We start from the raw sequence: 23,258 nt of genomic DNA, 5'->3' as shown, positions 1-23,258 counted from the left end.
CAAACTTCCAGGACGCAACGCTATCTGTGTCCCTTGTTGCTGTTTTGCAAAAAATAGAGAAAGAAACCCTCTCTATATATATTTTTAAAAAAATAAACTATTGAGAAAACAGCTCATTGCTTGCTCTGTCCTACTTTGTGATTCTTCCAAAGGACACAAGACCCCAGTCTGCTGTGATTTGAGAAATTTTATTGTTTGAGTAAAAAGAAGAAGAGAATTTTGCACAAAAAGCCATAAGAGATGGAGCAAGGATGAAATGATTCGATACGGGTGGAAGAATTGATAAGGCTGGTTTAGCTCTCGTGAAATCAATCATACCTGCGCCAACTGGAATTTAAAATTTTAAAATTCATTACGGGATTGGGGGATGGAAGACTGTGAACCTAACCGAGGTGATTCCTGGCTGTGTTAGCGACGCACCTCCAGCTTTTGAAACCTTTGCCAAAAGCAGGGCGAATGGGATTTTAGGCGACGACAGCGGAATGTACAGCAAAGTTTTTCCTCTTCGGGATCCAGAGAAGCCTCTGGAGGCCATTGAAAAGGGGGAGAGGGGTAAAAGCGTTTCCTATGAACAATGAACGCACTCATTTTCGCTTTTGCTTCTGGCGTTAAGTGAGATGTGGAGGTCCGCCAGGAGCAGAAGCCGGCAGGGCAGACATCCGTTCAAAATGTTTTGGGCTACAACTCCCATCAGCCTGGGGCTGTAGTTCAAAACATTTGGTTTGGTTGACACCAGGGGAGTAAGTCCTCTCTCAAACCGCTCCCAGTTCCTCCATGAGCTGTCACCCAGGGTGTACCAAACACCGATATATAATTTATTTTTGGGCTGCTCTTGAGGCAGAGAGAGAGAAGGGGGGGGGGTTGTTTCACGGCCACAAAAGTCCAATTTGCTCTGACGGGATGGTTGTGGTTCAGGAATCGCACCTACTTCTTGCAGTATATTTGAAACACATATACATACATATATTTATATATTTAAAAAATAAAGGCTCTCGTGTCCTATACAGAATACACACTTCCTATTTTGTGTCACAAGTCTGACGTAGAACTTGTTCTGTGCCCTCTGGTGGGGGGGGGGGAAGGCTTTACAGGCTGGCTTCTGGAGGAGGCCTCTTGCTCTGCAGATTCTTCCTTCTCTTCGCTTCTAGGATTTCTTCCTCGAAGATTTCTTTTTCCCTGAAAGGATAAAGAGACAGAAAGTGGGGGTGTGTGTGGAAAGGGGATACAACAAATTCTAAGCTCATGGATGCAAAAAATAATACAGTAATGTGTGGAGCTGGGAAGTGAACGGAGGCCCGTCTTCAATACCACAGCAACAGCGGACTAAATTTCGCTAAAGACGAGGACATTTGGAATTAAATAATAATAACAATAATAATTTATTATTTATACCCCACCCATCTGGCTGGGTTTCCCCGGCCACTCTGGGTGGCTCCCAACAGAACATTAAGACACAATAATCTATTAAACATTAAAAACTTCCCTAAACAGGGCTGCCTTCAGAGGTCTTCAAAAAGTCAAATAGCTGTTTATTTCCTTGACATGTGATGGGAGGGCGCCACCACCGAGAAGGCCCTTTGCCGGGTTCCCTGTAACCTCACTTCTCGTAGGGAGGGAACCGCCAGAAGGCCCTGGGAGATGGACCTCAGTGTCTGGGCTGGACGATGAGGGTGGAGATGCTCCTTCAGGGATAAAGGGCCGTTGAGGGCTTTCAAGGTCAGCACCAACACTTTGAATTGTGCTCGGAAATGTCACGTTATAAACGGAAAGGAAAGTGTCGATTCAGAGATTTAGTAGAGTCAAGTCGCCTTTAGTCTCTGTTTTATGCAAAACAGCTAAAGCACATGGGGGTTCAGAACGCACCCCCCCCCCCGCGTATGTGGGGAGTTCCCTGTATACATTTTACAATGCCTTGTTATCGTGCTGCTGTTTCTTTACCTGAATTGCTCTGACCCTCAGATGCATTTGTGGACAACTCATGGAGTGTATGATTAAGCCAGGCACCCCCAAACTTGGCCCTCCAAATGTTTTGGGACTACAGTTCCCATCATCCCCGACCACTGCTTGTTAGCTAGGGATGATGGGAATTGTAGTCCCAAAACATCTGGAGGGCCAAGTTTGGGGGTGTCTGGATTAAGCCAACTGGGGATGCAGGGTGGAGCTGTGGTCTAAACCACAGAGCCTTTTGGGCTTGCCGATCAGGGTCGGTGGTTCGAATCCCCGCGACGGGGTGAGCTCCCGTTGCTCTGTCCCAGCTCCTGCCAAGCTAACAGTTTGAAAGCACGCCAGTGCAAGCAGATAAATAGGAACTGCTGCGGTGGGAAGGTAAACAGCGTTTCCGTGCGCTCCAGTTTCCATCACGGTGTCCCGTTGCACCAGAAGCGGTTTAGTCCTGCTGGCCACATGACCTGGAAAGCTGTCTGCGAAGAAAGCCAGCTCCCTCGGTCTGAAAGCGAGATGAGCTCCGCAACCCCATAGTTGCCTTTGACTGGACTTAACCCTCCAGGGCACCCCCCTTCCCTTTTTTTTGCAAATTTCCCCAAAGCCGTTATGGATAAGAAGCGACTGAAGGAGGTACCTTTGGCTCACCAGAGGCCCTCTCAAATATATCTCTTCCGCTTTCTTGTAGTCAATATGGTCCACAGCTGAAATGGCATAGATGATGGCCTGGGGGCGGAGAGAAATAAAATTTGCAAACATGTTTCACATGTTCATGGAGGAAGGGTTCTGGAATGCAAAGGAAGGGCCGCGGCTCAGTGGTTAGAGCACTTCCTTTGCATGCACAAGGTTTGACCTCCAGGTAGGGCTGAGACCCTGGAGAGCCGCTGCCAGCCAGTGTAGGCAATATTGACCGAGGGCCTCACTGGCCGTATGTAAGATCGGCGCCTTATTCAAAATGGTCAGGGCTAGAATCTTAGTTGGTCTTTAGGGGGAGAACCGCAGCTTAGTGGCGTGGCACTTAGCATCCCAGGTCCGATCCATGGCAGCATTTCCAGGGAATCCCAGAGAGCTGCTGCTGCCAGCCATTGCCGGTAGCACCAGTTCAGATGGGCCAACGGCATTGGAGGCAGCTCGTGTCCCAACTCCTTAAAAAAAAGGCCGTGATTTACCTCGGGGAACAAGACGTCCAAGATGAACTTGATACTGTCCATGCTCACTTTGGGCAGGACCTTGGGGTCTGCCTCTTGGTAAACCCCTCGCAGGTAGTCGAGAACGAGTTCCAGCTGGTGGTCGTCCTCAAGGTAAACCTCCATGCAGGGCAGGTACGGCCGGTCGACAAAGAAGTCGTTCAGCCAGCGCGACGGCTTCTTGCTCCTTAGGATGGAGCGGAGGTGGTCGTCCGCCCCCTTGGACTTCACTATGAACTCAACAATGCGCTCATTGGCCTTGTCCCGGGCGGCACGGGCACGATCCGGGAGGACTTTCTTGGGGGGCTTAGTAGGCGACGGCTCAGATGGCAACTCGCCCGGGTCCGCTTCCTCTGGGTCCGCTTCCTCTGGGTCTGCTAACTCTGGGGCTGCTTCCTCCGTCTCTGGAAAGGTCTCCTGCGGCGGTTCATGGAGGATGCCTGTTCGGACACAGTAGCCTCGGGGAGAGGAAAGCAGACGGCAATGTCACGGTTTCTGCGGGAAGGCACAGAAAGGAGCCCGCCTTTCTCCCAGAAAACACAGGCAAAGATTCATTCATTCCTTTAGGAAACTTAATCAAATTTATGATTTATACCCTGCCCATCTCGGGCTGGGTTTCCCCAGCCACTTTGGGCGGCCCCCAACAGAATATTAAGACAAGATAAAACATCAAAAACTTCCCTAAACAGGGCTGCCTTCAGAGGTCTTCGAAAAGTCAAATAGCTGTTTATTTCCTTGACATGTGATTGGAGGGTGCAACCACCGAGAAGGCCCTCTGCCTGGTTCCCTGTAACCTCACTTCTCATAGGGAGGGAACCGCCAGAAGGCCCTGGGAGTTGGAGCTCAGTGTCCGGGCTGGACGATGGGGGTGGAGACGCTCCCTCAGGGCGGTTCAAAAAATAAATAAATCACAATATATAAAATGAAAATAAAAATACAATAACGCCCCCCCCCAAAGAGCCACATTTTAAAAGGGTATGGAGTATTGATCAGGTCAACCAAAGGCCAGGTTAAAAAGGAACGTTTTAGCCTGGCGCCTAAAGGTGTATAGTGAAGGCGCCAGGCGAACGTCCCTGGGGAGAGCATGCCACAGACGGGGAGACACCCTACGGACCTCTCTGGACCTCTCGAGGAGGAGGCACACAAAGGAGGGCCAAATATTATGTTCCTTCCTCCCCATCCCAGGTTGGAGGCCACTTTTAAATCCGTATTTTTCTTGCCACATTACCTATGAAGCTGTCCAACAAGGCAGAACACAAACCCTCCTCACAGCAGATACAGTGGTACTTTGGTTCTCAAACCCCTTGGTACTCAAATCAACTTGGAACCCAAACACTGCAAACCCGGAAGGAAGTGTTCTGGTTTGCGAACTTTCTTCAGAAGCCAAACACGGTCTGTTTTGAGTGCCACACTTCTGTTTTGAGTATTACGCTGAGGTCTGTTTTTGCTATTTATTTTGCGTTTTTGCGGCTCTTTTTTGTCTCCTCCTGCAGAAGGGGTGGGGATGTGGGCCAAGGACATTTGCATAACCCCTCGTCTAAAGTGGGAGGAGCAAGCCATCACCCCGCCCCTGACTAACCAGCTTTGGTTGGTGTTGCCTTCCGGGAAGGAGGGGATAGAAAGATAGATTTTGGGAAGGTTGATCTGGAATGGGTGCTGACTTTCAGAGCCTCACCCTCAGAGGTGTTGCCCATTTCTGTAGTAATGGAAACCTTTGCTAACCTTCGGCAAAAGCTGACCTCTGCCAGGTGGCTGCAAACCACCCAAGAACAAAAACAGGTAAGAGGGGACCAGACTCCCTGATTTAGACCCGGGCTTATTTGATTTTGTTCCTTCTTTAGGAAACTTAATCAAAACAGCGTGTTTTAATAGGCAATGAACTACTCACTCATCTCGTGGGCGTAATACTCCAGGAAGGACCCCGTGAAAGATTCGCAGCCTGGGGACGGGGAGAGAAGAGGAAGGTTTCTCGACTAAATCCCATTTTGGAGATTTCAAGTTATGTCATGGTGTCACAGAGCTTTGTTCCCTCCGCAGAAGCCAAGCATGGATTCAAAAGCAAGCCTTGAGTGGTCTTGCGTTAGGTGAGCTTCTGCACTGTCTCTTTGTCACACTCTGGCGTTACCAAAAGCCACCAGGTCCCCCTTTACAGTCTCCCTTGCAATATGTGGTTCTGATGGCTTATGCAGAGGCTTTGTTTTTTTATATTCATACTGTATATATTTTCTTCTGATGGTTCTTTGTATGGTTTCATCATGGCCTTTGGGCTGGTACAGTGGTACCTTGTACGTAATCCATTCTGGAAGACCATTCGACTTCCGAAACGTTTGACAACCAAGGCGCAAAGGGCTGGGCTGCAAGATCAATTGGGAAAATGGAAAAACACGCAGCGGAACCCGTTCCGAATTCCAAGGTGTGTTCGAAAACGGAAGCAATTACTTCCAGGTTTCCGGCATTCGAAAACCAAAACGTTTGGCTTCTGAGACGCTCGGAAACCGAGGTACCACTGTACAATAAACTCTTATTTACTTACTGACAGCCACAAGGCTATTCAGTGAGGGAGGGGGGGGGAGGGAAGAGAGATGGGTCTGTCATGCCGCTTCATTGGCTCTGCTGAGAGAGTATCTGCTTCCATCTCCTCCTCCCCTTGAACTCCCCATACCTGGCCATTACAAGAAGCAGTGTGTGAGAGCTTGCTTTCTTCCTCCTCCCTCCCAGCTTCCCTTTCCTTGTGTGTGGCGCCTCCGAGACCGATTTTGCACAATCAAGAGATATAGGAGGCTTTATGAAACAAATTAAAAGAAATAAAAAGAAAGACATGGAGCTGTAGAGAGGAAGAAAGAGAATACAGAGTTCTTTTGCTGCTGGAAAGAGAGGACACTCCTCACCCCCCATCCCCACTCCGCTGGCTAAGCTTACCTACTCGAACTAGGTAGTCTGTTATCAACGTGATGCACCAGTCGATATCCTGAGGGTGGGTCTCTTTGGCTCTGGCCTGGGGGCAAAATCATAGCAAAATGGAAAAGAAACAGAACATTATCACCCCTGGGGAACAACCAATGCTTTTTGTGGGAGACACAAATGCAGAGCGGAAACCAAGGATGACACCCCCCCCCCAGAAGCTCACACCTTTTCCATTGAAAACTTACTATGAGTTTTCCCTTCTCCTTGCATTCGTAATGCTTCAGGTTTCTGAAAGAGGTGGAGAAGCTGCAAGAGGAAAACGGAGGGAAAGGGATACGACAGATTAGCAAGTCAAAAAATCTTACTGACGGCCCACAAGAACACTGATGGATAGATACTGGAGAGAAGCAAAGGGTTTTAGTCAGTGGTTCCCAAACTTTTGTTGGGGGGGCTCTCCCCTTTTGGTTCTCTAAAAATCATCCCCAGCAGTCCCTGCCCTACGCCACACAAAGCGTGATTCAAAGTCGCGGTTTGCACGACCCTCCTAAGGAAGATGATAACACAAGAACATTCAAAACGGCAAAAATAATTGCACATTTATTCAAAATCCAAGGGAAACCTACTCAGTTTAATTAATTCAACAAATCACTGAAATTGATCCAGAGATGCCAGCTTTTCAAAGTCTGGCAGTCGTTTACACCTCCCGTGCCCCCCTCCCCCTTAGTGTTCCCTAAAGGTTGGTAACAAATTTCTTTGGGAACACTCCAAAATGGTACATAATGTAATTCAGGAGGAAGTACTTTTTTTGGGGGGGGGTGACGACACAAAAATATTCATCTAGCAAGCAAAGACTTTGCAAGACAAACCGCAGCTATAACATCCCATCATATACGGCTATGTTAACTTTTTCTCTTATATTGACAATTTTCAGACTCTCAATTTCAGTACTTGCGCAAACTTTTGAGATCTGAACTGGGTAAAAGAGGGTTGGGGTAGGATGGTCATTTTGCCATTTTGTAACTGTTCAACACATCACTATTAACATTTAATACAATTACAGTGGTACCTTAGTTCCCAAACACCGAAAACCCAGAAGTGTTCCGGTTTTCAAACGTTTTTCGGAAGCTGAACGTCCGATGCGGCTGTCGGCTATTGTTTCTGGGGTGCCTGCACCAATCAGAAGCCACGCCTTGGTTTTCAAACACTTTGGAAGTCAAACAGACTACCGAAGTCAAATCAAGGTACCACTGTATTTTAGAAATAAAGTAGCAAGAGGAGAGCACAAAATATGGTCCGAAGCTCAACATAAAAAAAATTAAGATCATGGCCACTGGTACCATCACCTCCTGGCAAATAGAAGGGGAAGAAATGGAGGCAGTGAGAGATTTTACTTTCTTGGGCTCCTTGATCACTGCAGATGGTGACAGCAGTCATGAAATTAAAAGACGCCTGCTTCTTGGGAGAAAAGCAATGACAAACCTAGACAGCATCTTAAAAAGCAGAGACATCACCTTGCCTACAAAGGTCCGTATAGTTAAAGCTATGGTTTTCCTAGTAGTGATGTATGGAAGTGAGAGCTGGACCATAAAGAAGGCTGATCGCCAAAGAATTGATGCTTTTGAATTATGGTGCTGGAGGAGACTCTTGGACTTGAGAGTCCCATGGACTGCAAGAAGATCAAACCTCTCCATTCTGAAGGAAATCAGCCCTGAGTGCTCACTGGAAGCACAGATCCTGAAGCTGAGGCTCCAAGACTTTGGCCACCTCATGAGAAGAGAAGACTCCCTGGAAAAGACCCTGATGTTGGGAAAGATTGAGGGCACTAGGAGAAGGGGACGACAGAGGACGAGATGGTTGGACAGTGTTCTCGAAGCTACTAACATGAGTCTGACCAAACTGCGGGAGGCAGTGCAAGACAGGAGTGCCTGACACGACTAAATGACAAGTCCAAAAATTATTTATTCAGCAACGGTTGAGAAGGGTTTCAAATTCAGATCTACACACGCACCCAGCACTCCTTGCTGAGAAAGGAGAGCAGAAATAAGATGCTTTTTCTGCCGTTGCCGGCAGGAGCAGTTTAGAGAAAGCTCTGTGAACATGCTGGGCATCAGAGCAGCTCAGCCAGTGGGTGATCAGAAGCCAGACCAGGACTGCATTTAAGCTGTACTTACCCCTTGGAATTCATGCCCAAGGTGTCCTGGATGAGGATGACGTTGGCCTTCCTGGCTTTCTGCTGCACTCTTTTCACCTGCCGGGAAGAGAAAACCCCTGTTCAATGCCTACCCCATCCCCTTGGAGGAAGGGCGGGAGAACAGCCCCCTTCCACAAAGATGCAACAAGACAGAACGTTTTTATTCTCACCACTGCAGGCCAAAAGGGTTGTCTTGCCATCTTGCACCAAACCAGCATCCCGGCTTTGATGGTACAGGGCTCTAAAGGCAGAACGGAAACAGAGGTTGGAGGGTTAAGGCAGTGTGGTGCAGTGGTTAGAGTATCGGACTAGGACCTGGGAGACCAGAGTTCGGAACTCCACTGGGCCGTGGGGCTTGCCAGGTGCGAACATGGGGATCAGCCACGGCCTCTCAGGCTGGCCTACCTCACAGGGTTGTCGTGAGGATTAAACAATGTGCACCATCTTGTGCTCAGTGGGGAGAAAGGTGTGCCCTAAGAAGAAACACACCCACCCCTTCATATGTGTGCCTCTTGTATGAAATTATCCCAGCCATACCTCTTGAGATCCTTTAACTAAAGTGGCATCTCCCAAACTTGGGAGCTGTAGTTTGGGAAACAATGAACTAGGGCAGGCATAGGCAAACTCTGCCCTCCAGATGTTTTGGGACTACAATTCCCATCATCCCTGACCTGTTAGCTAGGGATCATGGAAATTGTAGTCCCAAAACATCTGGAGGGCTGAGTTTGCCTATGCCTGAACTAGAGGAATGTTGGCAATCAGGTATGGGGACTTGTCAAAGAGTATATTCCACGCCACTGAGTTGTGGCTCCTTTCCTCCGAGGTGGCATACAAACGTAATATAATAATATAATAATAATATAAGTAAGACATTTGGGAAGAAAAAAGAAGAACCAGACGCGTGCAGGGCTGCACAGTCAAAGCTGCATGAGATTCTGGGGTCCTACACAGAATTAGTAACCATGATCGCAAAACAAAGGAATAAGGATGAGTTAAAGATAAGAGAAGACTGGAGGTGTTATGGAGATTATCTCAGGGTACAATTTACAATTTAACCTACAAGTAGGAGTTAACTGATGAGCTGCAGATAAACATCAAAAAAGGGAAGACTTGAAACGACAACGGGTTGAAATATCAGATCAAGATTTCCCCGGAATGCCACAGAGAGATGGATGGGGATGTCTTAGGAAAAGAGATGTGATGGATACTGTTCAATGTAGGGAAGCGGGTGGCGCTGTGGATTAAACCACTGTGCCGCTTGGGCTTGCTGATCAAAAGGTTGGCAGTTCGAATCCCCACGATGGGGTGAGCTCCCGTTGTTCGGTCCCAGCTTCTGCCAACCTAGCAGTTCGAAAGCATACAGTGCAAGCAAGTAGATAAATAGGTACTGCTCCGGCAGGAAGGTAAACGGCGTTTCCATGTGCTGCTCTGGTTCTGCCAGAAGCAGCTCAGTCATGCTGGCCACATGACCCGGAAAAACTGTCTGCGGAAGCGGACAAACGCCTGCTCCCTCGGCCTTTAAAGTGGGATGAACGCCGCAACCTCAGAGTCGTTCGCGACTGGACTTAATTGTCAGGAGTCCCTTTACCTTTGCTGTTCAGTGTATGTATAGAAACAGTTAAAATTGCATAAGTAAAAGTTTTGTCGACAAAAGAGATTCTGTGATCCTCCCAGGGGATTCTATAGAGGGTTCTGACTGGTTCTCAGGAAGTGTGGAGTAGTGGGTACAGATTGCTGCACTAGGACCTCCAACAGATTCCACATGAAAAACGCTTACGTCCCTGTGGAGACGGCAGTCCTGAATCGGTGGCGCATGCCCTTCTGGCTTGCACTCTTTATAAAGACTTGAGGAATGAGATTATCACCCTCTTTTATTGCCCATTCCGGGTCGCCCAGCCACTGCCCCAGTGTCCTTTCTCTTGGCCGATCAAGATGAGCAAGTGACAGCAAAGGTTGCAAGGTTTTTAGCTGGGGCAATCAGGATCAGATCCACCATTTGACTATTGATTCAAAACCCCAAAATGTATGTTATATAATTGACTTTTTATTTCTATTCTTTGTATATTGTATTGTTGCTTTATTGCTATGGCCAATGGCTGACGCAAATAAAGATTCATTCATTCATTGTTGGACTAGGACCTGAGAAAGACCACGGTTCAAATCCCCGTTCAGCCACATGAAGCTCTCTAGCCAATCACAATCTTACAGCCTGACCTACCTCACAGGGTTGGCGGCCAAAGGCCAAATGCTCCCCAGGGCCTGCTTTAAAAGGTTAAGATTGGGCTCGTAAAAATGCCGGTGTGGCTGGGGCATGCCGAAAGATGGAGAACAGGCCTCACCTGGGCGCAAGAGGATGCTTGGGAGTTCCTCGTCCTCATCGTCCCTGGAAGCCGGGCTGTGACTGTACCTCCCGATGGGGCTAAGCCGCAGGGAAGAGGCAGGTGCGAATCCTGTCAAAGGAAAAAGTGTCAATCAATTTCAGCTTTTACTACAGAGTACTGAGATCTTTCCCCTCTCCTTTTTCTTAAAAAAAATATCCTGCTGCTTTAGTGGGGAGAGGGAGACAACCACTTGTGCATTGCAAGGTGCACACAGGAGGTGCAGAGTCAGGAAGAATTGTGGGGCGGGAGCTGCCCTGCCCCCCTGGCCTGAGAGATAGCTCAGTTGGTAGAGCATGAGACTCTTAATCTCAGGGTTGTGGGTTCGAGTCCACCCTGGGCAAAAGATTACTGCTTTGCAGGGGATTGGAGTAGAGGACGCTCATGGCCCCTTCCAACTCTACAATTCTTTGATTCTAGGATTGACACCATTCCAACACATAAACACCTTCCTCCATCCTGCCAAAGCACACAAGCTACCTTCTTCATCTTCAAAATCCTGAAGCTGGAACTGTTTCACGTTGATGGCCGCATCCTGCCTTTGCCCCGCCTTGCCTCCCGAAAGAGACTCATCTGCAGAGTTCGAGTCCCCTGGACGACTCCTTCCTCTGTTCCGCGCCCGGGTTCTTTTCTGCCGCGTTCCCTTCGGGCGCCTGCTGCCGTTGGGGCCTCTGCCGTATCTCCTGGGTGGAGTTCCCCCTTCCTCTCCCCTGGCTGGATCAGCTGAAACGCATCCGGTGGGGGAGCCCAGCAGTTTCTTCCGCACCCTGGGCTCCACGCCTGACTTTGCGAACCTGGGCCGGTGCTTTTGAGAGGCGGCCGCTGGGGTGCTCGTTCTGTTTGGCGATGGGAAGCAGTTGCCCTTGCCAGACTTGCCCTGAGATTGGCAGCGCCCCTCATCCCTCTCCTTAAAGGACCGCAGCTGCCTCCGGCTTGCATCAGATTTGGGCAACGGTTCCTGCTGTTTCTGGGGAGTTACGGTCGCTGCTGCTTCAGAAAAGGAGCAGTGCTGGCCAGCCGGGAGGTGCTGCGGTTTAGAGATGGGAGATGCCTTGGAGCCAAGGCAACACTCAGCGGTACTCTCCCTGCTGTCTCCCTCGTGTGAGTCCCTTGGAGACTGGAGCTGGCGACACTTAGCCGGACGCTCCAGGGACGCTCCGGCGGGGGTGTCCTTTCGGGGTGACGCTTTGCCTTTCCGCTCCTTGGGCGAGATGGAGTGTCCGCTCAGGATATCCAGGGCCTGCCGCAGAGCATGCCGGTAGATCAGCTCATCTATGGCTTCGCGGTTTTTTTTCTTGCTCTGACCTGTTGAGATGCGTCGAAATGACTCAGAAGCTGAGTTTGCCCTCAACTACCCCCACCCCCACCAGCCCTGTGTCATTGCTTCCACTGCATTCCCCCCCCCCCCCAGTTTTCTTCCTTGACTTTGCCGGCCACCCTTTGCACCTCAGTTGTCGAACGTGTTTCGGAAGTCAAGCAGTCTTCCGGAACTGATTACGTTCGACAACCAAGGTACCACTGTATATAATCTTCTGAATATTTTTTGGTGGCAGGCGAGAAAGTTTCTCTTCAACCAGGCCTTGGGCTGATTAATATTATACAGCCTTTTAAATGTGTTTTGGGAGGGAGGGGATATTGTTTTGTTGTTTCTGCTTTAAATATTATTAATATTAATATTATTAATAATAATAATTTATTTATAACCTGCCCATCTGTCTGGGTTTCCCCAGCCACTCTAGGCTGTTTCCAACAGAATATTAAAATACAATAATCTATTCAACATTAAAAGCTTCCCTAAACAGGGCTGCCTTCAGATGTCTTCTAAAAGTTTCACTTGTGTTGTTAACTGCCCCGAGATATTTTTATGAAGGGTGGTACAGTGGAACCTTGGTTCTCAAATGGCTTAGCTGACAAACAAATTGGAACCTGAACGCCACAAACTCGGGAGGTAAATGCTTTGGTTTGTGAACTTTTTTCGGAAGCCGCACGTCCAATGCCGCTGTCAGCTATTGTTCCCGGGGCGCCTGCGCCAATCGGAAACTGCGCTGTGGTTTTTGAACTTCCGGGACGTAGCACGTTCAAGAACCAAGGTACCACTGTATATAAATCTAATAAATCATCACCATCGTTATCAAATAATTCTGGATCGCAGTCGCTGGAAGACATGGGAGGAGAGAAGGCTCTTGTGCTCAGGATGTGCCATGGGGGTTACCTCTTGAGGCGTCAGGTTGGCCACCTAACCGAGAGGCGATGCTGATGATGTCCTCCTCCTGCAAAGGTTTGACATCTGCGTGGCGCACAACAGCCCTTTTAAGAAGTGAGAGAAAGCGGTTAAACACTCCCACCATAAGGTAAAAGTAAAGGACTCCTGGACGGTTAAGTCCAGTCAAAGGAGACTATGGGGTTGCGGCGCTCATCTTGCTTTCAGGCCGAGGGAGCCGGCATTTGTCCACAGACAGCTTTCCAGCTCATGTGGCCAGCAGAACTAAACCGCATCTGGCGCACACCGTGACGGAAATCTGAGCGCACAGAAATGCCGTTTACCTTCCCGCCGCAGCGGTATCTATTTATCTACTCTCACTGGCGTGCTTTCAAACTGCTAGGTTTGCAGGAGCTGGGGCAGAGCAATGGGAGCTCATCCCGTCACGGGGATTCGAATCGCCGACCTTCCGACTGGCAAGCCCAAGAGGCTCAGTGGTTTAGACCACAGCGCCACCCGGGTCTCTAGCCCCACCATACCGTGGTCTCATCGAGCAGCGTCAACTGCAACAAGGGAGCTTGAGATACTCGACGTGCAACTTAACTGTTTGTTCAGACAGAGGATTTCAACCCGAAGCGTTCTCGGCTTGCTCTTCGGATCTGGTCGTCTTTTGGAAGTCCGGCCGGCAGACAAAACCTGAAAGATGCAGGAATGCAATGTACGCTTGTGAGATTTCTGAACGTTAAGGTCCCACAGGGCGGGCCTCAACGAAACAGAATGGTGTAAAGAAAAAGACGTGGGTCCCACTAATAATAATAATAACAAAGGTAATCTTATCACTTGAAATAGTAGAGTGAACGTCTAATTCTGCAACAGTGATGGGGGTCACAGAATCGTGCCTATGCGTCTGTTTGAAAATTTTAGTGTTTTTTTTTTTAAAAAAGTGATCCTGGAAGTGTTGTGGGTATCCAGGCCTAATGTGCAAGCGAAAATATATGTTGTCTTCTTTTTCTTTCCGCTATTGTCATCACCGTTTCCATTTGCGCCCAAGCTAATTTCAACTCCATTGCAGGGAACTGTAGGATACAGTTCGTTTAATGCCCCGGTGCTGATATTTTATTAGGAGGTAAGCAACATTTATTTGTGGGGAACTTACTTCCAAATAAATGTTCTTAGGATTTCAGTCTTAATGTTTTTCTCTTACTCCTTTCCTTTTCTGTGAACCGACCTGAGACCTCTGGGTATAGGGCGGTATATAAATTCAATTAATAATAATGATGATGATGATGATAATAATAATAATACAGATATTTATTTATTGAATTATAACCTGCCCTTCCTCCTGAAAGAGCCCCGGTTGGCAGGGGGTTTCCTGCTTGGCAGGGGGTTGGACTGGATGGCCCTTGTGGTCTCTTCCAACTCTATGATTCTATGAAAAGCAGGTTCAGCAATCCGCAACATGGCCTGCGCCTCTTGGTGCAATTACTCAACAACCTGAACTATTTCCCGCAATCCCGCTTTGAAAGAAAAGGTGCCCTTTCCTTCTCCTTTGTTTTCGAACCGTTCTGAAGCATCTGTGTTTCTGGCTAATATAAACCGTCATCGTTTATGTCCCAGCTTTTCTCCAAGGAGCTCAAGGCGGTGTAAACTGTTCTCCCCCTTCCTCTTTGCAACAGCCCGTGAGGAAGGTCAGGCAGAGGGAGACTGAGGCAGAGGACCACTGTGGTCAGCCAGTGAGCTGAGTCGGAAGAAATGAAACACAGTCTCGTAGTCCGACACTCTAACCACTACACCACACCACATGAAATAAATAAAAAAATCCTTCCAGTAGCACCTTAGAGACCAACTAAGTTTGTCATTGGTATGAGCTTTCATGTGCATGCACACTTTTTCAGATACCACACCACACTGTTATGAAATAGGGCTGCAAGTTTCCTCCCCGAGATGATCCACATGCAAAAGACGTCTTATTTAATCTCCTTTTTGGCTCTGAGCATCCTAGGAACTTGCCACTTCTTTCTTTCTTTCTTTCTTTCTTTCTTTCTTTCTTTCTTTCTTTCTTTCTTTCTTTTTCTTTTGAAGGCCAGGGGCATATTCTGCATTTATAATAATAACAGCAGAAGCTCCCAGGGCAGATTACAGCAACATAAAATACTGCTTTAAATACATTTTAAAACAAATTGTAACCACAACTTAAAGCAGGTGACCCTTGGGGGCCCTTTTCCAACTCTATGATTCTAAAGGTGAAACTCGGAAAATTACGATTTATTTCAGTAATGCAACTTAAAAGGTGAAACCAGTATATGAGATTCTTAGAATTTTGAAGTGTCAGGCATAGCTCTAGTGGCTTTAGCCCAAACGTAGCAGAGTTTTCCTGCACAGCGCAGAAGCTACCGTGTTTCCCCATTTTTAATACATAGTCAAAAAGTAAGCCAGGGCAGGGTTTTTAAGCATTTGAGACATATAAGGCATACCCTGAAAATAAGCCATACTTCAGTGCCACGCGGAGCAAGACCACCAAGTGCCCCAGCCAGCTAGTGGGACCCAGCACGGCGGCCGCTACAGGAGGTGGAAGCTTGCCCGGTCGGGTCAGTGCCTGGAAGCGGCTGCGCAGCAGCCGATAAAGCGTGCAGCAGCCGCACGGAGCACCGAGGGCACAAGCCAGCAGGACCCAGCTCCTGCAATGCTGGCCGCGGCAGGAGGAGGAAGCCTGCCGGGTCAGGTTGGCGCCCGGAAGCGGCAGCGACTGCAGCGCTAACAAAGCGCGAAGCAGCGCCGCACGGAGCACCTAGGGCACGAGCGGCAGGAGGAAAGAGAGAGAGGCTCATTACTTGCGGCACTTTAAGAGAAACGATCTCCACATTCCGAGCCTCCATTTGCGCGTGCGGGCGTGTTAAAGCCCCAATCGGTTCACTCCCCGCTTCCTCATCGCCATCCCTCCCTTTCACACATTGCCTCGGCCCCGCAGACCCCTCCCTGGGCATCTTCCCCTAAGTGCGGTGCTGCTTCGTGCTTTGTCAACGCTGCAGCCACCGCCGCTTCCGACAAAGCGCAAAGCAGCACCGCACTCTGTGTGTGTGTGTGTGCGCACGTCCGTCTCTGTGCGCGCGCACGTCTCTCTCTCCCCTTGCGTCTCTCTCTGTCTCTCCGTCTCTGTGCGCACGCACGTCTCTCTCTCCCCTTGCGTCTCTCTCTGTTTCTCTCTGTGTGCGTGCGCGTCTCTCTCTCTCTCTCTGTGTGTGTTTGCGCGCGCGTCTCCCCCCCCCGTGTGCACGTCTGTCTCTCTGTGTTTGCGCGCGCGTATCTCTCTCTCTCCCCCCCCCGTGTGCACATCTCTCTCTCTCTCTCTCTCTCTCTCTCTCTCTCTCTCTCTCTCTCTCATGCTTTTGGAAGCATAAAGTGGCTCCAGTTGGGTGTACATTTGCCCAATGGGGAAGGTAATGGTATCTTCCTGGGCAATGCTGCTTACAGATGTTCTATGGCCATAGGGTGGTTCAGAATGGCTTCACCTTCTGGCTTTTTAAAAAACTGACATCCCCTCCCCGTCTCGTTTTGCCAACAGACCCACTGCAAATCTGGAGGAGGAGTGGCTCTGGTGGGCTCTGAATAATCTCTCTCTCTCTCCCTTTCTCCTGGAGGAGGATCTGGTGTGTAGGACTTACAAACCTTCAGAGACCCAGCTCTTGGGGGGGGGGGCTTTTGGACACCACGCTTTGCCTCCCCTCTGATTGGGAACATTCTGGCATCGCAGGAGGTGGCCAAGCGGGTGGTGTCACTTCCGCGCCGCCCCCCGCAAGACTTGGCAATAAGATATAGTGATAGGCGCAGTTCTGGAGGGCACCAAGGAAGAGGCGAGGCTGGACACTGCGCCTCCGAGCAACAGCTCCAGCCCCGCCGGCAGCACCCTTAAGACAGCCCTGGATAAATGTACTGTAGATTGCTTTACCATACCGGTACTTATGTGGTAATAAAAAAAAATAAGACACCACCTGAAAATAAGCCACCGTGTGTTTTTTTGAGGAAAAAAAGTTATAAGACGGTGTCTTAAAAAAGGGGAAACACGGTAGTTGAGGTGGAAATGACTAGTCTGCTAGGTGCAGAATAACTATTTACAGGATTTATTAAAAGAAAATAAAAGCAGCAGAGTTTCTGCATACAAAGCAAAGCAAAATAAATCCCCCCCCCTCTCTCTCTCCAACCATACGCAGCACACCTACTCCTAACAACCAACAAGAAACAACTGTGCTAGCATTCCTAGATAACAGAGTTCAGTGCTGGTCGTTAACCAATCAGAGAGTAGTTTCCAGGCCAGGCAGACCATGGCTTTCTGCCAAGAGTAAATTGACACTGCCTTGAGTTAATTGTATGAAGCAAGAATCTGTAAGTTTCCTATGAGAACCAATTAACAGAAACTGAACAGAGATACCGTAGATGCATGACATGCAAAGCAAGATCTGCCAAGCCTTTATTTGTTGTTAGGCGGCTCAATTATAAATGGAATGGAATTAATGAAATGTAATAGCAATGTTTATTTTTGTATTATTGTAACTATTTGTTTTATTACTGTTGAATTTCCAAAAGAAAACATTTGTAAAAATTAAAATAAAAATAAAAAAATAATAAGTTGCATTACTGAAATAAATGCACTTTTCGACGATATTCTAATTTTTCGAGTTTCACCTGTATGCTTCTAAGATTCTAGGTCCTAAAACTACATATCTCAAGTCCACGGCCCAGTCAGCCATGAAGCTCACTGGGTGGCCTTGGGCCAGTCACCATCTCTGAGCAGCCTAACCTACCTCACCCGGTTGTTGCGGGGATGAAATGGGGAGAACCATGCACACTAACCTTGAGATCCTTGGAAGGTAAAGGTGGTATACAAACATAATAAATAAAAAGAAAGAGGCTGTTTTTACCCGTTTCTGTTTTTAAAATGCTGTTTTACTGTTGTTATAAGAAAAACTGCTCCCTTTCCCTTATGGGGTATTCCGGAGCCCGTATAGAGTCCTTAAGTGGGTTCCCTATTGGTATGAGAAAATAACAGAGGCCAACCAGAGAAAATTGAGAAGCAAAGCGTCTTGTAAGCCTGATCTTTATTAAACGAACTGTTGCAACAGGGTCCCCAGTCACCACACGGAGGAGGAGGAACCCAGAACAATGGTGCGCAAGCCCTTATACTGTATAGACTTTTGAAACTGCCCACCCCATAGCCCAAGACCACCCTCCAAAACATCATACATACATCACAGAAGGAGCTGGTCTGCAACAGAAATCCTGTCTGCCAGGATACCTGATAATGGTCACTGATTGCATTTCCTGAGCAACCTGGGCATTCTTTTGTGATGGTTAATACTTTAGCTCCTGAATCCAGGTCGCAGGCTCACCCTATTCATACACAAGTACGCCCTTAAGACAGGATTTGCAAGCAAAAAGACAATGGGAAGGCCTTCCCCATTTGCCTCCCGTACCGCAGAGGAATATTTGAGGTCATTGGCAGAGTCAAAATGGCTTTGGGACATGTGGTTCATATATTTAGATATGTGTGCATTCATGAGTATCTATTCTATATCTAAGACCTTAAAATTCTTATAACAGTGTTTTGCACGTGCACACAAACACACACACACAGTGTAGTTTAGAAACACCTTTAAATAAATAAATAGGCTTTGGCTGAGGGGCCACAGGAAGCTGTTTGGGTCCCGATCCAAGTGGGGAGGGAGGCCTGCTGGTGGGACAGCCCATCAATGCTGCCAGAGACCCCCGGTTATGCCTCGGGGTGGGTGGGTGGGTGGGGATACCACCGGTGCCGTCGGCTGTGCACCAAGAGGATCCTAAACTTCCTCCAACATCCCAGTATGGCATAGCTATCACCTTCCCTTAGAGGTCCCGAGCTGTTAAAATCAATATCACCTTTGCAGGCCACCACCGCTTCCTCCACACGCAAAGGATGTACTTTGCCTTCGTCATGGTTGCCATTCATGGAGGATAGCGGGAAAGCGAGGATTTGAGGTGAGGGCTGGTGACTGCCAGGGTTCAAGGATCTGAAAAGACAAAATATCCCATCACTGCATCTTCGCTCGTAAAATGGCGATTCCTGCAATGCAGCGGCTAGGCAACGCTTTGAGTCTCTTCCGACTCTCCAATTCTGTGAAAAGCAGCCTTGTCCAATAGAGCAGTGTTTCCCAACCAGTGTGCCTCCAGATGTTTTGGGACTACTACTCCCATCATCCCTAGCTAGCAAGACCAGTGGTCAGGAATGATGGGAGTTGTAGTCCCAAAACATCTGGAGGCACACTGGTTGGGAAACACTGCAATAGAGAACCTAAGAAGAGTATATGTGGATGGTATAGGTTCTGCAAAATATCAGGAGTATGTAAAATGAACCATGGAAAGAGAAGAAGGGAAGTCGTTATCTTAAGGATGTAAAAATGAGTAGTTTAAAATGGTAAAACAGAAAATTTAATAAAAACTCCCGCTCTCTCTCTCCACACACACACACACACATACCGTGTTTCCCCCTTTTTAAGACGTAGTCATTATATAAGCCATAGCAGGATTTCTAAGCAATTGCGCGATACAAGCCATACCCCGAAAATAAGACATACTGATAGACCCTTCACCCACTAGCAATAACCCCCCTCCCGCCAGCCAACTCCCCCCTTAAAAATCTCTCCCCATTTTGCTGTCGCTCCACAGACACGTATTTCCTTTAAAAGCTTGTAAAAATGCACCGAACAGCCGTAGCTGCTGGCTGCCGAAGCCTTGTGATTTCCCTTCCCCGTTTCTGAGAGCATTTTTTTAAATAAAAAGATCCAAAAATAATTTTTTTAGCCAAGCTGTGTAAGCTCTACTTGGTGAAGGGGAGATAAGTGGGGTGGGGAGGAGATGAAGGCACGAGGAAGAAAAGAGGGGCGATTGAAGAATGCAAAGGCTGTTTTCCCTTTTAGGGAGAGACCTCCGTGCGCGCGTCTGTCTCTCTCCCCCCCCCTGCGTCTCTCTCTCTCTCTCTCTCTCTCTCTCTCACACACACACACACACACACACACAGCCCACCTCTCGCTTCCCCCCACCTTTCCCTAAATTCCCTTCCATTCAATGCACGTTGATTTCCTCTTAACGGGAATCTCCGGTGTCTGATTGTTGTCTCATTGCTTTTACCGGGCATAAAGCAGCCTTTTAAAAATCCTGCTGCAGTTTTCTTTCTACCTTATGCTGCTTGGTTGTCTGTGGAGCTGCCCCTTTAAGGATTTGTAAGCAGTCTGGATCGCAGTCCTTGCCTTGGGGACTTTTTTTTATTTATTAAGGACTTTTTCCTTCGCTGTTTGCAAGCTGCTAAAAGGAGCTGCTAAACGCTGCTTTACACAAAAGTTAAACTGCCGGTCCTAACAACACGTGCTTCCTCACCTCGCTGGCTCAATTGCTTCTCAATTGCTACCATTTACCAAGTCAGCAATCTTAATTGCTGCTTAGCTGGCTTCTTTGTTCTCAGCAGGTAGCTTCTTTGCTATCAGTGATAGCACTGCAAAGTGCTATGTTGTTGGAACTTCAGACAGTCTTGCAGTCTTGGGCAGCTGGCTGGTAGAGATCCTTACTTGCTTTAGGTATAGGCTACTGCTAGGACTGTATCACACAGATAGATTCCATTATACTGGTTTAGATTTAAGAAGCTCCAGTGTAGCAGATTGCTATTAAGTGAGTCCCCACCTTGGAGGAGAGAGAGAGCAGCCCTTTGCGAACATCCCAGGGCCGGGGAGAGAGGGCTGCACCAGGGACGCACACACCTCCCTTCCCTCAGACTCGTAATAAAAATACCAGTAAGACATCCCACCAAAAATAAGCCACCCTGTGGTTTTTTGAGAAAAAAAAGTAATAAGACGGTGTCTTAAAAAGGGGGAAACACGGTATATATATACAGTGGTCCCTCTGGATGCGAACGGGATCCGTTCCGGAGCCCCATACTCATCCAGAGCAATACTTAACCTGAAGCGCTGAATCTGCGCATGCTCGTCGCGCGATTCGGTGCTTCTGCACATGACATCATTCGGTGTGTCTGCACATGCGCGAATCGCCGAACCTGGAACTAGCCTGTTCTGGCACTTCCGGGTTTTGGCGAGTTCGTAACCCGTGTTGTAAGCAACCCGCAGCATTCATATCTAGAGGTATGACTGTACACATAAATATATGTATATAAACATAAATCTCCATTGCAACAGGTGGGCCACATATTTATTATTCGGAGAGGGGGCATCCATTATGAAAGACTTGTGCACGCTCCCTCTAACAAAAAAAGGGGGCACCCCCCGCACTGAAAAGAAGGGGTGTTGTAAAATATGACATGGGGGGAGGGGGGCAAAGGAGCCACAAGGGGGCCAGGGGGGGGGGTCAGAAGTAAGTTCAAAATTGTGGGTTCAAAAGATAATTGAAAAAACCCCACCCCCCCAAATAACAAGGGGAAGCTTTTTCTCCTTGTAAATAGCATTTTGGGGGGGTTGCTGTTGAGGGGGGGAGGACGCAAACTGCCATTCCCTTTAAAGTGGGGTACTTTCCCCCACCTTAATACTAAATCTAAATAATTAGAATAATAAGAATAATAATCAGGGAGGGGATTTGAGGCCCCTTCACCCCATTTTCTTTGAGCCCCCCCCACCCCGTTTTCTTGATACAGGTAACTCAGCCATCCCATTATGGGGGTGAGATTGGCTGGGGGAGAAGAGAGGCATATTATGGGATAGGGAAGCCTCATTTCCTGGAACCACCCTCCCAAAAGGGAGGACTAATAATAATAATAATAACAATAGGTTTTCCTGACCAACAGCTCCCTCCTGGCAAATTCATTTTAAACTATTGTTATTATTGCATTAATTACCTCAGGCCTCTCACATCGAGGCAGGGAAATAGGGAGGCGGGATTCGAACCTGCCACGCCTCGGGACCGTCTAGATTTTGGGAGGCGGGTTCCGTCCTCCCTCTTGGTCGTTAACGCGAGGATGACAGGCCACGCCCCTCTTCCCTCCTACTTACTCTGTTCGTTGCCGCTGATGGGAGACTCTTTGCTCCGCCCCGCCTCCCCTCTCTCTGTCCAGCCAATGAGGGATTGATTCATCCACCCTCCCACTTCCCACGGAACCCAAATTACCTCACCAAACCGCCTCGACTCCCGCGAGATGAGCGAGCGCCAATCAGAACGCTGTAGAGGGGGAGTAGTTTAGGGGGTCGCCATGGCGGCGGCTTGTTTTGCGTGCAAATGCGGAACTTACGGGGAGGGCGAAACCAATCAGGTTTCTTTTCTCCCTTTAGCCCTCTCGCCAATCAAGAAGAAGAATGTGACGTCACTCGCCGGCGCGCGGGGGGGGCCGTTCCCCTTTCCAGGTCCGCCCCTCGACGTCTGTGCGATTTGCGCTTGCGCTTTCCACCCTCCCATGCCCTTCCTCGCGCGAGGAGGCTATTTTTTCCCAACGGTCGTCCGCGCGTGCTTTGAAAGGGAGTGGAGAAGCATCAGCCAATCGGAGCGCCGTTCGGCTCTGCCGCCGCTTCCAATTGGGCACGGCCTCTCCGTTCCGCATCGTCATCATTATACCTTCCCGCCTTTTTCGCTCTCTGAGGAAACGCATTTACCCTACCTTTGAAGGTGACCCGGATACTACCAACTAATCCAGAATGCGGCAGCCAGACTGGGGACTGGGAGCAGCTGCCGAGACCAGTCCTGAAAGACTTAAATTGGCTCCCAGTACTTTACCGAGCACAATTCAAAGGGCTGGTGCTGACTTCTAACGCCCTAAACGGCCCTGTATCCTTGGAGGAGCGTCTCCACCCCCATCGCTCAGCCCGGACACGGAGGTCCAGCTCTAAGGGTCTTCTCTCACTGTGAGAAGTTGAAAATACAGGGAACCAGGCAGAGGGCCTTCTTGGTGGTGGCGCCCTCCCTGTGTCACGCCCTCACGTCAGATGTCAAGAAGATAAACAATGATCTGACCTTCCACAGATCCCTGAAGGTGGGAGGTTTTCAGTGGTTGGGTCTCACTTTATATTTTGTTAGAAACCGCCCAGAGTGGCTGGGGCAACCTAGTCAGTCCCATAGGTGGAGTACAAATAATAATAATAAAAAACCTTATTATTATCACTATTAACTATTACAACAGAAGTTCTTTGTGTAGTTGAGAGGGTTGCAAGGACCAAGTAAAAAAATCAGGGTGACCTCTGGCTTCAATATGCTGTTAGCAATGCCCCCGGATCATCCCCTGACCATTGGGGCTGATGGAAGTTGACACTCCTGAATAATAATAATAATAATAGTATACCCTGTCATTTTCCCTGTCAGGGACTCAGGATGGCTTACAGATAAACATAAGAACAGTTGAAAACAGGGAATAATGAAAGAATAACTAAACATGGATAGAATAAAAAATTATATATAGGCATATCCATATATGTACACACACACACGGGGTGAGTCCTATA

General features: G+C 48.4%; 1 protein-coding gene across 3 annotated transcripts; it reads right to left on the bottom strand.

Annotated features, from left to right (window-relative positions):
- Nucleotides 1-172: 172 nt before the first annotated feature.
- On the bottom strand, nucleotides 173-22,075 carry PWWP3A (PWWP domain containing 3A, DNA repair factor). 3 transcript variants are annotated; one of them, XM_035120593.3, is made up of 14 exons: nucleotides 21,937-22,075; nucleotides 18,712-18,842; nucleotides 13,406-13,497; nucleotides 12,814-12,908; nucleotides 11,082-11,906; nucleotides 10,563-10,673; nucleotides 8,394-8,464; nucleotides 8,204-8,280; nucleotides 6,278-6,338; nucleotides 6,048-6,123; nucleotides 5,017-5,067; nucleotides 3,111-3,586; nucleotides 2,579-2,667; nucleotides 173-1,176 (listed from the first exon to the last, which is right to left on the bottom strand). In XM_035120593.3, the coding sequence occupies exons 2-14, from the start codon at nucleotides 18,775-18,777 to the stop codon at nucleotides 1,086-1,088; spliced, it is 2,181 nt and encodes a 726-aa protein (XP_034976484.2). In that variant the 5' UTR covers nucleotides 18,778-18,842; nucleotides 21,937-22,075; the 3' UTR covers nucleotides 173-1,085. The 3 variants fall into 3 exon arrangements, with proteins under 3 accessions (XP_034976484.2, XP_034976483.2, XP_034976485.2); XM_035120592.3 differs by lacking the exon at nucleotides 21,937-22,075 and adding an exon at nucleotides 21,668-21,881; XM_035120594.3 differs by lacking the exons at nucleotides 5,017-5,067; nucleotides 21,937-22,075 and adding an exon at nucleotides 21,668-21,881.
- Between the last annotated feature and the right edge of the window lie 1,183 nt (nucleotides 22,076-23,258).

This window comes from Zootoca vivipara, chromosome 6 (genome assembly GCF_965207765.1).
Source record: "Zootoca vivipara chromosome 6, rZooViv2.hap1.1, whole genome shotgun sequence".
In the NCBI taxonomy this organism is placed as follows: domain Eukaryota; kingdom Metazoa; phylum Chordata; class Lepidosauria; order Squamata; family Lacertidae; genus Zootoca; species Zootoca vivipara.
Note: the sequence above shows the minus strand (reverse complement) of the source record. Positions and strands in the feature narration are given on the sequence as shown.